Here is a 17,199-nt window from a genome sequence, read left to right as displayed (position 1 = left end):
AACGAACTAAGGGACTTTGTGGACTATTACGGAGTTTAATTTTTTCCTACTAATTATGTGTTGGAACTTGTGTGGGGTTTTTAGGTATTGTTTGTGTACGATGTAAAGATGTGAAGGGGTCTGAAAGTTAAGAAACTGGGTCAATACATGCACTTTAAGCAAATTATGAAGTATGCTGTGTTTTTTGACTTGTATTGAGTCTTGTTGTTTTTTTTCTTGTCATTTGTTTTTTGTTGGGTTTTTTTTTGCTCAACAAATGTTTTTATGCAGACGCAATCAGATTCCAGCCTATGCCCTAGAAGCGTGCTGTGAAATCCCTTATAATATTTGATGAGATATAAGTGGGTTGTTACAAGTGTACCTCTCACATTTGAGCTCAATTAAAGGTGGAGTGGCCATTCTTTGTGCAAAAAGTTTTTTGCCAATTTCATGTGAAATAAAACAAATGATACCTGGTAGGTTATTATTTTTACAAGCAAAATTTGAAAAATTTAATTTTGTTTTTCTAAATCTATATACTCCTACCAACAGTTCTGAAAGAATTGCCTTCTTTAAAAAGTCAGTGCTTTTTTACAAAGTTGTAATCCAGATGATTATCTTTTGTGGGGGGGGGATTTTAACTGTACGGAAAATGATGCTCTTGATAGGAACCATTTGGAACCTCATACTGCTTCAAGTTGCGTAATACGTGGATTGATTGAAACCCACAGTCTGTGTGATGTAGTGTTGCACGATATACCGGTACTAGAAAGGTATCGCGATACCCTGCTTTTAAAAATGGTCCGGTTTTATTAGTACCGGTACTTTGAGTGCCAGCTGTATTTCCTAATGTGTGACAGCAGGGGGCAGTGTGCGTGCAGCGCGCTCCTTCTAAGGCACATTGAGTGCGTTTATTCCTCTCAACTGCGCAACGGCTTTTATGGTGACGAAACAAGAGGTATGGTTGCAAATACAGGTGCTCTTGCAGACAGTCCACAAATTGTTGAGAAAGCAGATGCACAAAGTGAAATATGGCATTATTTTGCTTACATTGCCGACAGCCAAGGCAAGCCCACGGACACCACAAAGCCCGTCTGCAAAAGATGTTACAAAATAAAGCAAGCGAAGGGAGTCAAAAGCATCTTGCCATCAAACATCCCGATTTGTACAAAGAATTTAAGGAGCGGCAGGTTAGTGTGATACCAGCATTGTTTATGCTCTCAAACATTAAATGAGTGTTTTTTATTTATTTTACTCGTGCAAGCAGATCTCCGCAAAGAGGTGTATTATTGAGTCTTAGTTTAATAAGTGATATCTGGTTGCAAAAATAAAATTAATTTAAAAATATATAAATATGTGAAGGGTATATACAGATATTTTAAACCAATTTATGCTTTAATAACATTGCTCTAATTATTTACAGTAATATAATTTTTACAATAATCTTACTGTCAAAAACACCTAAATGTATAAAAAAAGCAAAAAAGCGTAACGGAAAATAATTTGCAATTTTATTGAGCATGAAAATAATAAAAATATATATATTAAATCTAACTCTAAGTTCACGGCAATGAAGCGCAAATCCAGAATTATCAGCCTGCATAATGGTGAAGAAAGAAGTTCTGTCATATGTTATTTATTTACTTTTCCTGCTGTTATAGATTTTTGCCATAGTATCGTTTAAGTATCGGTATCATGATATTTAAGTTGGGTATCGTATCGAAGTCAAAATTTTGGTATCGTGACAACACTAGTGTGATGTGTGGAGAGAATTGAACAGCAACAATAGGCAGTATACATGGGCACGCTCCAGAGATAATGTTATTTCAGTGGCCAGACTTGATAGGTTTCATTGTTTTAGATATCATTTTAATATTGTTAAAAAGTGTTCAATTATTCCAGTTGGGTTTTCGGATCACTGTTTGGTTTTATGTGAAGTGTTTATAGCAAATGTTAAACTAAAGAGCGTTTATTGGCATTTTAATGCATCTTTGTTGGGTGATATGAATTTTAGAAATGTGTTTTGTAATTTTTGGGAAATTTTCAAAAGTAGGAAAAATTGTTTTAGTGATTTAAGACAGTGGTGGGATTGTGGGAAAGTGGAAATTAAAGCATTGTCAACAGTACGCTTTCAATGTCTCTAGGGATATTACGCACTCAATGAGAAAACTTGAATCCGAGATTATTGACTTGCAAAAGTTGGTTGAAGTTACTGGGGAACAACAATGTCTTGATCCTCTTAAATGTAAGAAGTCATTTCTTACAGACCTGCTGGGTATAAAGACACAAGGGGCTCTGGTTAGATCACGTTATCAGATGCTCACACAAATGGATGCCCCATCAAGGGTTTTTTTTTTTTTTTTTTTGGCCTAGAATAGAAAAAATTTCGATTTATTCACTCTATTCAAACAGAGAATGGGCAGGAATTGAAAGAGCCCACAAGTATTAGGAAAAGGGCTATACAATTCTATGCTGAGTTATATAGTAGTGAATATAAACAGAATGAGGAGTTATCTGCCAAGTTTTATGACGGCTTGACAAAAATTACTCAGGACTCTGTAGTAAAACTTGAGAAGCCTCTTACGGAGCAGGAGCTTCTTAATGCTTTGAAAGATATGAAGACTGGTAAAGCACCAGGTATTGATGGCCTCTCCATTGAGTTTTATCAGGCTTTTTGGGGAGTGATGGGCAAAGACCTTTTGGATGTTTTAAAAGAATTTAACTGTGGGTTCCCTCCCTCCAAGTTGTAGGAGGGCAGTGGTCACCTTACTGCAGAAGAAAGGTGACATGCAGGAAATCAAGAATTGGCGACCTGTGAGTTTACTTTGTACGGATTTAAAAATTTTCTTTAAGGCCTTGGATAATAGATTAAAAGATATGATGGGACAAGTGTTTCATTCTGACCAGACCTATTGTATACCCGGAAGGTCGATTATGGATAACATTAATCTTATCAGATATATTTTGGATGTCTCTGATTATCTTGATCTTGATATAGGCTTTATTTCAATTGATCAAGAAAAAGCCTCTGATCAAATAGAGCATCAATATCTTTGGAATACGCTTGATTCTTTTGGCTTTGGGTCCAATTTTAGTGGAATGATTAAAGTATTGTACAAAGACATTGAGAGCCTACTGAAGATGGTGGTTTGAGTGTCCCTTTTAAAATTGGGAGAGGTATAAGGCGGGGATGTGCTCTCTCTGGAATGTTGTATTCTTTTGGCAATAGAAATGTTAAATAAGTTGCATTCTTGTATTTAATTTAAGGAATTAGTGTTCAACATCAAGTGTCTGCCTATGCGGATGTCGTCATGATTTTAATCAATGGAAAAGATGTTATTAATTTGGCATCAACTGTTAATGAATTTGGTGTAATTTCTGCTGCAAGAGTGAATTGGGAGAAAAGTGATTCACTGATTAAAGGTAAATGGAAGAATAGTTTACAGATTTTACCTGGTGGGTTGAAATGGAAAAGGGGAGGTCTTAAGTATTTGGGTGTGCATCTTGGAGATGAATCTGTGCAGCAGAAAAACTGGGATGGGATTATAGAAAAAATGGAAGGCAGACTAAAGAAATAGAGATGGATTCACTCCCAGTTATCATTTAGAGGGAGAGTACTAATTCTGAACAACTGAATAGCCTCAACTATGTGGCATAAGCTCTCTTGTGTGGAACCTCCCACAGGGCTATTATCACGTTTACAAACAATTTTAGTGGACTTCTTCTGGGACAGGTTGCACTGGGTCCCTCAAAGTATGCTTTTTTTTTTGCCAGTGGAGGAGGGAGGACAAGGTTTGGTGTCTCTGTCAAGCAGATATGCAACGCTTCGTTTACAGTTCATTCATAAGTTTTTAACAGGCTCTGCGGATATGATATGGAGAGAAGTTGTGAAAAGCATTCTTCACAGAGTGGATGGACTTGGACTAGATACTGCTTTGTTCCTAACGGATATCAAAAAGCTACATTTGAGTGGACTATCTTTATTCTACCATGGATTGTTTAAAGTGTGGGGATCCTTCATCATTAAAAGACCAGAAAATGCTACTTCTCTGTTCTGGTTGTTTGAAGAGCCTCTAGTAAAGGTGGCTTGTTTGGACATTACGGATCAAGTGCCAAATCTGTCTCAGAGATTGTGTGACACTCAGACTGTAAAGCTTGGTCACTTGATTAAAGTGGCTGGATCTGAGTTGAAAAACATTGTGGCAGTGGCATCTTTATTGAGACAAAAATCCTTGCGTCAGACCTCAACAATCATGGAGTTATGGAGAAAGAAATTGACAGCAGAGGAATTGTCATTTCTTAAAAGTTTTGAGGAAGGAAATTTGCTTCCTGATATGAGAGACCCTTTTCCTGAGCACTGGATTACATCAGATTTAAAGGAGATGTCTGGTATTTTGTTAAACTTGGATGGGCTTCAGGACTTATTATTAGAAGTAAATGGAAAAGTGATTTACAAATGTTTTAAGATATTGTACAAGTCCACACTGTGTGATTAAAAGTGATAATGTCTGGAGGAAGAAATTTGACATTGGAAATTAATTTAAACCATTTTGGAGGGTTTTATACAAACCACCATTGATGAAAAAATCAGGAGACCTACAATGGAGGATCCTGAAGGGGGCTGTTGCTGTTAATGCTTTGGTTTCAAATATTAACTCCAATGTTAATGAAGGTTTTTTTTTTTTTTTTTTTTTTTTTTGGGGGTTAAGAGAAACAATTTTTCATTGTTTTCTCGAATGTATTAGGCTTAAACCTCTTTTTGTATAGTTAAAACAATTGTTTTTAGGCTTTAAGGAAAGTTTTAAGTCTTTCATTTATGGGGCAGGATATACCTGCAATCAAAGATTTAAATGGCAGTTGATTAATTTTATGGTCGGCCAGGCAAAAATGGCCATATATTTCAAGGAAGAACAGGATTAAAAGTATACATGGCCAAGATTGTGTACTGTTGTTTAAGGCATTTATTAGGTCTAGGATCTCAGTTGAGTTTAAATATTATAAAGAGATGCGGGATTTGGATACCTTTTTGTATTGCAGTGGTGTTTTAATGAGGTTTTTTGTACTGTGTTCGAGGGGGGGTTAATTTTTAGTCTTTTGTTGTGTTGATTGGTTTTGTGATAATGGTTTGATGTTTCTTTGTCATTGATGAAATAAAAGTAAGGGATAAAAATAAAAAAAATCTTTCTTTCTTTCTTTCTTTCTTTCTTTCTTTCTTTCTTTCTTTCTTTCTTTCTTTCTTTCTTTCTTTCTTTCTTTCTTTCTTTCTTTCTTTCTTTCTTTCTTTCTTTCTTTCTTTCTTTCTTTCTTTCTTTCTTTCTTTCTTTCTTTCTTTCTTTCTTTCTTTCTTTCTTTCTTTCTTTCTTTCTTTCTTTCTTTCTTTCTTTCTTTCTTTCTTTCTTTCTTTCTTTCTTTCTTTCTTTCTTTCTTTCTGTGTGCTTTATTGGCATGACAAAAACTATACATTTGTATTGCCAAAGCAATTGCAGCTGGGCTGCTTACAAATATTGCATACATGTATTAACAGAAAAAAGAATAATAGTAATAATAATATATAAAAGTATTAAGCATGTAGTGCAAAATAAATTACTAATGTATGCAAGTATATAAACTAGAAAAGAGAGAAAAGAAAAAGATGAGGGATTAGACATATAGAAGCAAAATGTACATCTAAGTAATATAACAGAGGAATACAGTTTAATATAATCTACATGTGCTGGAAACATCAGATCAGGGCAGATTGTTTCCTCTTCTATGGTGACAGGCAGACACATATTTAGCAGCAAACACACAGCAGTTCTTGTGTTCTAACAGATATGGCAGTTTCTCCTGGTTTGAAAGAGTTTTAAATGTCGGATGGATCTGCTGTATTTTATCATAGAGCACTGTCCATATGTCTGTGTTATTGGACTATTCTGTTAGGAAGTGCATTTCTGTTTCCGATTCAGATCACAGTGTGAACACAATCTCTGCTCCGGGGGCAGCCATGTTTTTCTGTGTCTTCCTGTCTCTATCATCAGCTTGAGTCTGTATCTGCTTCTGAGTTTCTTATCTGACACGGTGTACAGATACTCTGCCATACCGTACTCTCTCTTTAGGGCTGAATAGCATTGCATTTTACTCTGTTGTTGCATTTGGGTTTGCCAATAAGTGATGCAATTCTGTTTGATTTGTGCAGTAATCTGATTGATTCTGATGTTGTGATTCAGGACTGAAGCTCTGGATCAGCTGAGGAAAGGGGTTGCTTTCTTTGCTCATCTCTTGGTATTGCAGGGCTTTAAAATAAGATTGGGGGTCACTTAGTTTCAGATGTTTCCAGAATTGAATTGCCCTTTTTTGTATCTATATGATTAGAGGGTATTTGCCTAATTCTGCTCTGCATGCGTTATTTGTTGTATGCTGGTGCACATGTAATATAGTTTTACAGAGTTTTGCACTTTCAGTAATTTGGTGAAATAGTCCTTGGTGCCAAATTGAGTCAAAAGCTTGTTTGAAGTTGATAAAGCATGCATATATTTTACCTTTTATCTTGGTTAACATGTTTTTCAATTAGAGTACGTAATGTATAGAAGATGTACGGTAATTTGGTAAAAATTCGATTTGACTTCTGCTCAGAACATTTGTGTGTGATGAAGTCTAATAGTAGAGCATTTATTATGCTACACAACTTTCCCAGGTTGCTGCTCACACAGATGCCTCTGTAGTTCTTAGGATCAAATTTATCTGTTTTTAAAGATTGGTATTATCAAGCCTTGATTCCAGATGTCAGGGAAGTAACCTACACTCAGAACCACATTGAATAGTTTTAGAATGGCCAATTGGAATTTACTGCTTGTGTGTTTTATCATTTCAGTTGATATCCAATCAGGTCCAGTTTTTTTCTGTTTTTTTTTTTGTTTTGTTTTGTTTTGTTTTTGGTTTTTTTTTCTTAAAGTTCTTTATTAGTTATTGGGAAATCTAATGGGTTTTGGTTATCTTTGATTGTTAATTCCAATTGGTTGATTTGTTTGAATTTGCTAATAGTTTGTGTGTTTGTTCTTTATTAAACAATGTTTGGAAATGACTTTCCCATATTTCTCCTTTTTTGGATTGCCAGTTCTTCATGATTAGGTTTTTTTTTTTTTTTTTTTTTTTTTTTTTTCCCAGATTGTTCCAATTTTCCCAAAATTGGTTTGTGTTCACTGACTTCTCGATTATTGTCAGTTGTTTTGGGGTGTATTGTGCTTTTTTGGTTCTGAGTGTATGTTTTGTATTGTTTTAATGTTTCACTGTAAAGAAGGCGGATCTCTACATTATTTGGATCTTTGCGTTTCTGATTTGACAATGTTCTCTGTTTTTTGCAAATAGTTTGGCAGTCCTGATCAAACCAATTTGTTGTTTTTGGGTATTTGAATTTTCCTTTTTTTTTTCTTCTTTTTTTTTCCCCAATTTGGATTGTTTTGCAGATTTTTCAAAAATGTAATTTATATCTCTGACAGCAGGGATGGGCAGTATTTATGATACATGTATTTCAAATACGTATTTCAAATACAAAATAGTATTTTGTAATTTGTATTTGATAGGGTTGATAAATGGCTTCGTATTTTGTATCAAAATACTTTAGTGTTTTGTATTATTGTATCTTTAAAATACTGTAAAATAATTTGTATTAAGTCTACATGATGACATCATAAAAATGCAGCCTCTGATTGGTGCCTACTCAGTAGTTTGCAGAGACTTGTTGAGATCAGAACAGAAAACTGATCCATATGGAAGAAAGTGGTCAAGGTAAGAAACGTGCAGGCTGCCAGCTTTCCATCAATTTTTTCCATAAATTGCTATAATTTTTAACAGTTCATGTTAAGTTTTGGTGTTTGTTTTAGTAGCCTAGGCTAAATAGTTGACCAATTTACATAATGTTCTTAAACTATTATATTGAGCAGCAGCCCCCTATATTTATGATTAGCAAACATCTGATTAATTAGTTAGAAACTAGTTGCTATGATGCCATCAGTTGTTGTCTTATGAATGACTTGTCATTGAGTTAGTGTTGCTGATGCAAAGTAGGCCCTTTGTTACCAAACACCAAGTAACTAAATTAGGATACAACTATTATTCATTCACAAACTGAACTGGAGATTGAACTGTTGGTTACTTTAAAAGTAACCTTTATCTGGGCGATCACATGGATATGTGAATATTTGATCTGTTAAAGCCGCAATATGTAAATTTTCGCCCCTAGAGGTCGCTTATTCAAAACAAAGTTGTAGCTCGATGATTCCTTGATTTCATAGAAACATGGGAGGTGTTGTCTTCACGTCTACAGCCAGTGGAAAAGAAACGGGATGGGGCTCGGGCAGAAATCATGTTCATGGATGAGATTATTAACGTTACTGTAGTATGAAGCAGAGCAGGGCGTGTGCTGAGAGAGCAGTAACGAGGCTGCTGGAGCGATTACTAATGAGAGATGAGCGCAACACATGCCTTGAGAGCAGCAGAAATTATATGGGGTAAAGCAGTGCTATTTTATCATATTAGATACATTTGTGTGTTGAAAGTTGTTATAATGCTACTCTGCGTTCACTCGGCGGCTACTATGAGACACTTGTTGCACACTGCAGTAAGCTAGATCGATATAAGTCATGGTAAAACATGGTACTCGTGGTAAATCAAGAAAACAAGATTCAAACAAAAAGACTTAATGAGTTGAGCTATGATGAGTTTTCTGTCGATGAATGTATCCAAACAAATGCTCACCTGTCTAATGAAACGCATATTATACTAAAGTGTCTTTGATGTTTCCATGGTTTTTAAAAAAAAAAAAAACGTAAATCGAGGTTAATGATGTCATTGATAGGCGACGCACGAACACTGTCTGTGTCCTGGTTAAAATTGCTTATTTCTCTGGATTCAAACAGTCGGGGTGTACGCTCTCAATATTTGCATATGCCAGCCCATGATCGGGGCATTACACAAGGGCAGCCAGTATTAACGTCTGGATCTGTGCACAGCTGAATCATCAGACTAGGTAAGCAAGCAAGGACAACAGCGAAAAATGGCAGATGGAGCGACAATAACTGACATGATCCATGATAACATGATATTTTGTGTGATATTTGTAAATTGTCTTTCTAAATGTTTCGTTAGCATGTTGCTAATGTACTGTTAAATGTGGTTAAAGTTACCATCGTTTCTTACTGTATTCACGGAGACGAGAGTCGTCGCTATTTTCATTTTTAAACACTTGCAGTCTGTATAATGCATAAACACAACTTCATTCTTTATAAATCTCTCCAACAGTGTGTAATGTTAGCCTTAGCCATGGAGCACCATCAAACTCATTCAAAATCAAATGTAAACATCCAAATAAATACCATATTTGCGCGATTAGACATGTTGCATGACGAACACTTTGTAAAGATCCATTTTGAGGGTTATATTAGCTGTGTGAACTTTGTTTATGCACTGTTTAAGGCAAGCGCGAGCTCCGTGGGCGGGGAGCGTGAGCATTTAAAGGGGCCGCAGCCTAAATCGGCTCATATTTAATGATGCCCCAAAATGGGCAGTTAAAAAAAATTAATTTAAAAAAATCTATGGGGTATTTTGAGCTGAAACTTCAGACACATTCAGGGGACACCTTAGACTTATATTACATCTTTTAAAAAGACGTTCTACGGCACCTTTAACTAACATTAATGAAGATTAGTAAATACAGTAACAAATGTATTGCTCATTGTTAGTTCATGTTAATTAGTACATTAACTAATGATTAACTAATGAACCTTACTATAAAGTGTTACCCATTGTTTTAGTGTTTTTTGGATATTTTAATCCAAAAATCCTACATATTGTGCCTTTAACTGGTTTCATATATCAGATATATTGCATGAATCGGGCAGAGAAAAGCTGTTGCTATTAAACATTGTTTACTTAATCAACTGAGTCAGTATAATGGTGAAGGGATCGATCAAATAGGCCAAATGATGGAAGGTTTACGAAGAAATTTCATGGTCCCAAGTAAATATTTTTTTAGTATTTTTAAAATGCAAAAATACAGTAGTTTATTTTGATACATTGTGTGGCTGCTGTATTTTGTAGTTTATTTTGATAGACTTAAAATTAAGGTATTTGGTATTTTATTTTAAAATGCATTTTGATGTATTTTTGCCCATCCCTGTCTGACAGCAAGATTGACACCTTCAGTAGTGTGAGTATAGGTGTTACTTAGAAAGTTATCTATCAGCGCTTGTATTTTTTTTGGCTACTAAGTGCTTTCTGATATTCTATTCTGCATGCTGTTTCAGGCACCTGTTCCACCTCAGCTTCCTCTAGCGTTCCGACAGTGAGCTCTGGTTGAACTGTTGTAGTTTCCCTCTGTGAACCTCAGGCCTCAGGTGCTGGCACAGAGAGCTCAGGTTGAGCAGGTCTGTTTCTGTCTGAACTATAGGACCTTGGTGTATTTGCCTTGCCAAGCACAGTTGCTGGTTGTTGTCATTTAGAGATCCATTCTGCTTGTCCTGGTTTCAGCTCAGGCCTCCTAATGGCTCTGTGTCTCCTGTTAAAGTTCAGTGTCTATTATTTTCAGCTGTTCATTTTTTTTTTTTTTTTTTTCTCTGAATACTCACCTATTCGGCCACCATGGCTCGAGTTGCAATTTTGCCTGTGGCAGTGGAGATCTCAATTTCCTGCCCATTAACATTTAAGCCGGTGAGGGTCCATGTAGCAGCAGTGTAACTCTGTAGGCCAACAGTGCACGGTAAGGATCGTGATTCTTTAACAGCAAAATCTTACTTGTTTTCACGGCCCTTTCTGCCTCCCCATTTCTTTGGCTAAAGTATGGGCTATTTGTTATGTGAATAAAATCATAATCTGCAGCAAAGGCTGAAAACTCGGCAGATGCAAATTGTGGGCCATTATCACTTATTATTGTTTCTGGCACTTCATGCCTGGAGAAAATGGCCTTCAGTGCTTGTTTTACACCTTTAGCTGTAGTTATGGCATCTTCTCGATTTCAATGTACCTTGAGAAGTAGTCGATGACCAGAAGGTGTGCCTTTATGGAAGAACAGATCAGCCCCAAGTTTTTGCCAGGGCAGTTTGGGTAATGGGGATGGTATCATAGGTTCAGTGTGCTGGGGTTGATGTCTCAAACATATCTCACGTTGCGCAACCATTTTAGCAGTTTGGCTGTTGGGCCCAACCACCACACTGACTGCTGTGCTCAAAGCCTACACTTGGATATTCCCATATGTCCCTCATGCAACCGAGCTAACATTTCTGTCTGCATTTTCTCTGGGATTACCACCCTCTGGCCCTTCATCAAGAGGCCATTTGCAATGTGCAACTCACTTTGATAAACCCAGTAAGGTTTTGTCTTTCTTTCTTTTTTTTTTTTTTCTTTTTTTTCTTAGTTCCTCCTGTCTTGGCCACCCCATCTTACATCGCTCCATCAGCTGCCTGCAGATCATGTCATCTTGCTGCTATTTGTTGTAGTTTTGACTTTGAAGCTGGCAAGTAGTGATGTACCGCATCTACAAAAAACTGTTTCTCTTTCCAGCTCCTTTTCTTCACTTCATAGTTTTCTGACTATTGGGGCTCTTGACAATGCGTCCGCCATGACCAATGCCTTGCCTGGAACATGAACTATGTTGTATGAATCTCAGAAGTCTTAGACTGAATCTTTGAACCCTAGGAGGCAAGTAATCCAATGCCTTCATTCCCAAAAGTGCCAACAATGGCTTGTGGTCTGTCTCTATAGTGAAATGAAGGCCATTCAAATATGAGTCTGTCACAAGCACATGCTACTGCCAGCGCCTCTTTTTCCACCTGGGCATATCTCTGTTCTGTCTCCGACAGAGATTGTGAAATAAAAGCCACAGGATGCCATTCCTTTTCATTCTACATTTAAGTAAGGACTGGTCCTAATCCAAACGAGGATGCATCAGCAGACACTCTTGTTTTTGCATCAGGCTTGTATTGCACTAATTCTTGGGTGAATGACGAGTCTGCATGCTGCTCCAAATCCAGTCATTCTGCTTGGCTAACAGATCCCACAGTGTTTTTGTGTCATCAGTGAAATGAGGCATTATCTTATTCATATATGTGGCCATGCTCAGGAAGCGTCTAACATTCGCCACATTTTGGGGTGTAGTCATCTCCACAGTTGCCCTCACCTTTTCTGGATCTGTTGCTATTCCCTCTGAGCTCACTTTGTGGCCTACAAACAAAACTTCAGACTGTGCAAAGCAACACTTCTCATTCAGAATTAAGCCTGCCTTCTGAAGTCTGGACAGGACCTCATTTAGTTGCTTGTAGCATTGGGCTTTGTCTTTACCACAGATTTAACACGTTGTCAGCATGGCAGATTACTCCTGTTATTCCATACAGGAACTGAGACATACGTCTCTGGAAGTGATCTGGACCCGAGTTGATGCCGAAAGCTAGGACATTAAAGCAGAATCAGCCAAATGGTGTGATTTTAAATGTTTTGAGTTCCCTACAACAGGCACCATGGCGGCACACCATTCAGTCAGTTGCTCTATCCTTGATATCACTCCCATTTGTTCCATACGCTCTAACTCCTCAATTTAATTTTCCAAAGGAATCGGCACTCTGCGTGGGGTTGTGAGTGCATATGCACAGCATCAGATTTTAAGCAAATGCAGTAGTCTCCATGCCAGTGAATACTTCTGGAAATTTCTTTCTGAACCTTTCCTCCGTTGATTCTACTGCATCAATCCATTCAACAAGCTGTAATGCCTCAATAGCTGGCAGGACCAATAAGGGTCTAGAAAGTGAATCAATTACAAAAACCTGTTGAGATGTTGTGCTGTCTTTGCTTTCCAACTTGCACATTACCTGTCCTGCCACTAGTAGCCGTTTATTATTGGGCCCGTACAGGGTTTTTTTTTTTTCTTTTCATGTTTTCCCCATTCAGTGTTCTGTCTGTGTACCATCCTGCATTGTGGTCTTTTAATTCCCCTAAATAATCTTGCTCCTCGAACACTTCCTGCACCAGTTGCCTATTAATTTACATGTTTAATTTACATGTTTAAATTAATCTGTCATGAAAATGACAGCCACCTTGTAAATGATTATATTTCAAGGAATTGGAGGAAAAACTGAATTTTGTAATTAGATTTAGAAGTTAATGCAATAAAACTTCAAAACCAAGGTACGTACTGAACCATCAGTTTTACTTAAGACAGTCTGTGGCTGCATCAAGAAATGCAACTTGAATATCTATTATGCAAGGAGAAAGCTATACATCGTTTAAATGCAGAGATGTCACGAGTTCTGAGCCCGAGCTCATCTCAGATGGTCCAAAATGAACATGTTAGCTGTAGTCAGATGAATCCATGTTTCAGCTTGTTTTTGGGAAAAATGGACATCGAGTTCTCAGTCCCATCAGGACCATCCAGACTTTCATCAGTGACGGGTGCAAATGCAAACATCATTCATGGTATGGAGGTGCATTAGTGCAAACGGTATGGGTGACTCCAGATCTGTCTCTTATTGAAAATGTATGGCACATTATGAAAAGGAGAATCGACAACAACGACCACAGACTGTTGAGCAGCTGTCTGTATCAGGCGAGTTTGGGCATAAATTCCATTTGCAAAACTGCAACAGTTAGTATCCTCAATTCATCACTGTGTGATGTGACACAGTGGTAAACATGTCTCTGTCCCAACTTTTTTTGGAGTGTTGCAGATGTCAAAATTAAATGTCATGTGAAAATATTGAAAAAATCTTCTTTGTACTTTTGAGTAAAGAATGAACAAATCACATATTCTTGATTTTATTACGTGTAAAATATATTTTTTTGTTTTACACACACACATACAGGTATGGTCTGGGGAGTCTGCTATGTATTTTCTACTGCACAAAAGGCGTGATCAACGAGCATTATTCACGCAATTGGATAGTCCTTCAACCAATCAGATCAACGATCCGAGTGACGTACTTTGCAGAGCGATGAATACAAACTAGACCTGTCTGGAGTTTTGGTTTGTAGCATTGATCAGCAGTTTGCAGAAGCGGCAATGGCATAGAGTGATTTTTGCAGGTTATGCAAAAAAAACAATCGAGCGATTTGTTTGCTAAACTAAAGAAGTCATTCAGCATCGTCGTTTGTCCTTGTCAGCTATCCATGTTTTCAGTTTATACATGAACATCAGAGCTCAAAAAATGAATATAACTTTATTTCAAGTGGAGAACTGACAATCATAATGTATGCCAATTTAGTTTTCTTTTTGTCTTTTAAAAAAAATGAATCTGCATTTACAGGTTTGTGGGGCATTTTAAGTCTCGTAAGGAGCGGGAGGCAGAGTTGGGGGCTAAAGCCATGGAGTTCACTAATGTGTACATTAAGAACTTTGGTGAAGATATTGACAGTGAGAAACTGAAGAGCATCTTCACTGAATTTGGTAAATATTGTAAAGGGTTTTTTAATCACTGACTTCAGGGGCCACATGCATAAAGCCACTCAGAGTAAAATTTTAAGTTTTAAATGGTTAATTCACCCCAAAATTAAATTTCTCATTATGTACTCACTCTCATGTCGTCCCAAACCCATAAGACCTTCTTTCATCTTCGGAACACAAATTAAGATATTTTTGATGAAATCTGAGGGTTTCTGAACCACACAACAACAGCAACGTCATTGCACCTTTTGTGGTCCAAAAAGGTAGTAAAGACGTTGTTAAAATAGTCAACATGACTACAGTGGTTCATCCTGCACTGTTCACTACGTTAACTGCGTATGACAACAGTTCAAATTGTTAAAGTCATTATTTTTTGGTTTTTGCGCACTTGCATTCTTGTCGCTTCATAACATTAAGGTTGAACCACTGTAGTCACATGGACTATTTTAACAATGTCTTTAATACCTTTAAATATACATTTGAGAGAACAAAAAAACACTACACTCCTGACAAAATTATTTGGCAAAAAGCTACAGTTTTTATTTTAACATGCAAAACAAATGCATAAAAAAACAAAAACCTCACAGGAAAAACCACACACTGATTGCAACATAATCGGTTATTAATTTTTTGTTGGTTCTCACTTGTTTTGCATGTTCATAATTTCTTTGTATGACACCATGGCCAAAAATTATGTCTGCACAATTTGGCATGTTTCATTGCTTTATCACAAATAAATAAAAAATTGACTCAAAGCACAACTATGCAATATGCTTAAATCTTTAACAAATTTTGAATAATATTTGGTAAAGAGTGAAGATGTTGATTTTCCTAGGCCAGACCAACACTTTTGTTCATACTGTATGGCAGTTCACTGACTTTCCAACTGAACTTCAAAACCTGTGGCAAAAGTAAGATTTCGGGCTTCCCTGAGTTGTTGAAGCCATTTATGGAACTCATGTTCACATCATTGCTCCAACTGTAGTTTAAAAATAAATTTAAATAATAAATGTTCCAGTGAATTAACTTTATTATAATTACATTTAAATGATTAGTGTCATGCTGCCATGACTACCATTCCAGGCTTACTCTTGGCTAATTCCGAGGTTGAGAGTGGCCATTTTTGGGTTGATATCATTGTAGTCCTTAGTTCACAACACTTAAGGGCCACCTCAGTTAGCACCTAATAGTCCATCTTAGACTTTGCTTAAAGTTTTATAAATGGCCCTTACACAAGTCTGACTTTTTTGACACTAAAGTCAAAGCTTAAGTCTATTCTTTAAGAGCATTTTTGAGACGTTTTATATATATGGCCCTATACCACAATACACAGGCAAGCACTTTTCATAAAGAATATAGATTCTGCATCTCTTAAATGGCTCTTATACAAGTCTGCTCTGGTTCACAGGTAAGACCCTTAGTGTCTGTGTGATGACTGATGAAAGGGGACGCTCTCGTGGCTTTGGATTTGTCAACTTTGAAAACCACAGAGATGCCAGGAGGGTAATTCAACAAATTGTTATATGGTACGTGTCCAGATATGAGGACTGAAGTCTTTCCTTCTCTTTGTGGTAGGCAGTAACTGAAATGAATGGCAAAGAGCTGAATGGCAGGGTCCTGTATGTGGGTAGAGCTCAGAAAAGACTGGAGAGGCAGGGAGAACTCAAACGCAAGTTTGAGCAAATAAAGCAGGAGCGCATACAACGCTACCAGGTACGCACACATGCTTACCTGCATGGTAACTTCTATAAATCTGCAAACAGTCTGAATTGGATATCCTAATCATGTGAGAAGGATTTGCTTCTACTTAATTATATGTTGATATTTAAGAATATGTTTTGATGCATGCATTGTTTTTCATTTTAGGGGGTTAATCTCTATGTAAAAAATCTAGATGACAGCATTGATGATGAGAAGTTGAGGAAAGAGTTTGCACCTTATGGAACCATCACTAGTGCAAAAGTAATGTAAAGCACACAATATTACATGTCTTTACTCACTTTTAACAAATGTAACAAGACAAAGTATAGTAAAAATTATTTGCAAGTAGAGTAGGAGTCTAAAATTCTTAGTCTAACATGAAGGTTATTAGTGTGCACTACCAATGCAATGTGTGATGTCAATTGTAAAGTCATCATGATTTTTTTTTTTTTTTTTTTTTTTTTTTTTTAAAAAAAATAATTCATTTGGGTAACACATCTGTGGCCTGTTGCACAAAGCCGGTTTCAGTTGCTAGCCAGGTAAGCTTGAGATTAGTTTGAGTAATCACTGCTTTTTCGGGCTCATGATGGTAGAATGTTTTTTAGCGGTGTTCATTGCCATGGTAACTTAGCTAACCTGCTCTGGAGCTGGTTTTATTCTGGGTTATAGATTGCAAACCCAAACTAGACTAATCAGCTGTGAGTATAGTGACCTGTATCTGATGCATTAAATTCACTCCCCTGTATCTCTCGCTCCAAAGTAGTTTAGAATTTAAAAACAAATTTGCTCATCTTTTGATGCTAATTATTTATTATATTAATATTAACATAATTCAGTATAATGCATATAATATATTCATATAATTATATTAATTGACAATTAAGTTAAACTTTGCTTTTAAATTAAAATAAATATAATACATGCATTAATATATCAAATATATCAAGCTTGTAAACAAATTAAGCTTGCGCTTATACATTTGAGCTTTTTGTGAACCTATATAAATTATTAGGCCTATTTCTTTGCTTTGCATGCATTCATATAGTCAGATATTTTCTCTTAATCTTCAGACGAGAAGTGAATCAAACTCATGCCGTGTGATTCACCATAGGTGTCAC

The 17,199-nt window shown here is 36.6% G+C and overlaps 1 protein-coding gene across 1 annotated transcript in view; it reads left to right on the top strand.

Annotated features, from left to right (window-relative positions):
- pabpc1l (poly(A) binding protein, cytoplasmic 1-like) overlaps positions 1-17,199 on the top strand; it is a 275,870-nt gene that overhangs the window by 237,820 nt on the left and 20,851 nt on the right. The window contains exons 4-7 of the mRNA XM_067394179.1: positions 14,244-14,383; positions 15,789-15,883; positions 15,956-16,093; positions 16,247-16,342. Of these exons, the coding sequence (XP_067250280.1) occupies positions 14,244-14,383; positions 15,789-15,883; positions 15,956-16,093; positions 16,247-16,342 (469 nt within the window). The remainder of the gene's footprint in view (positions 1-14,243; positions 14,384-15,788; positions 15,884-15,955; positions 16,094-16,246; positions 16,343-17,199) is intronic.

This window comes from Chanodichthys erythropterus, chromosome 9 (assembly GCF_024489055.1).
Source record: "Chanodichthys erythropterus isolate Z2021 chromosome 9, ASM2448905v1, whole genome shotgun sequence".
NCBI classification, from domain to species: domain Eukaryota; kingdom Metazoa; phylum Chordata; class Actinopteri; order Cypriniformes; family Xenocyprididae; genus Chanodichthys; species Chanodichthys erythropterus.
This window is presented reverse-complemented; position numbering and strand designations above follow the sequence as displayed.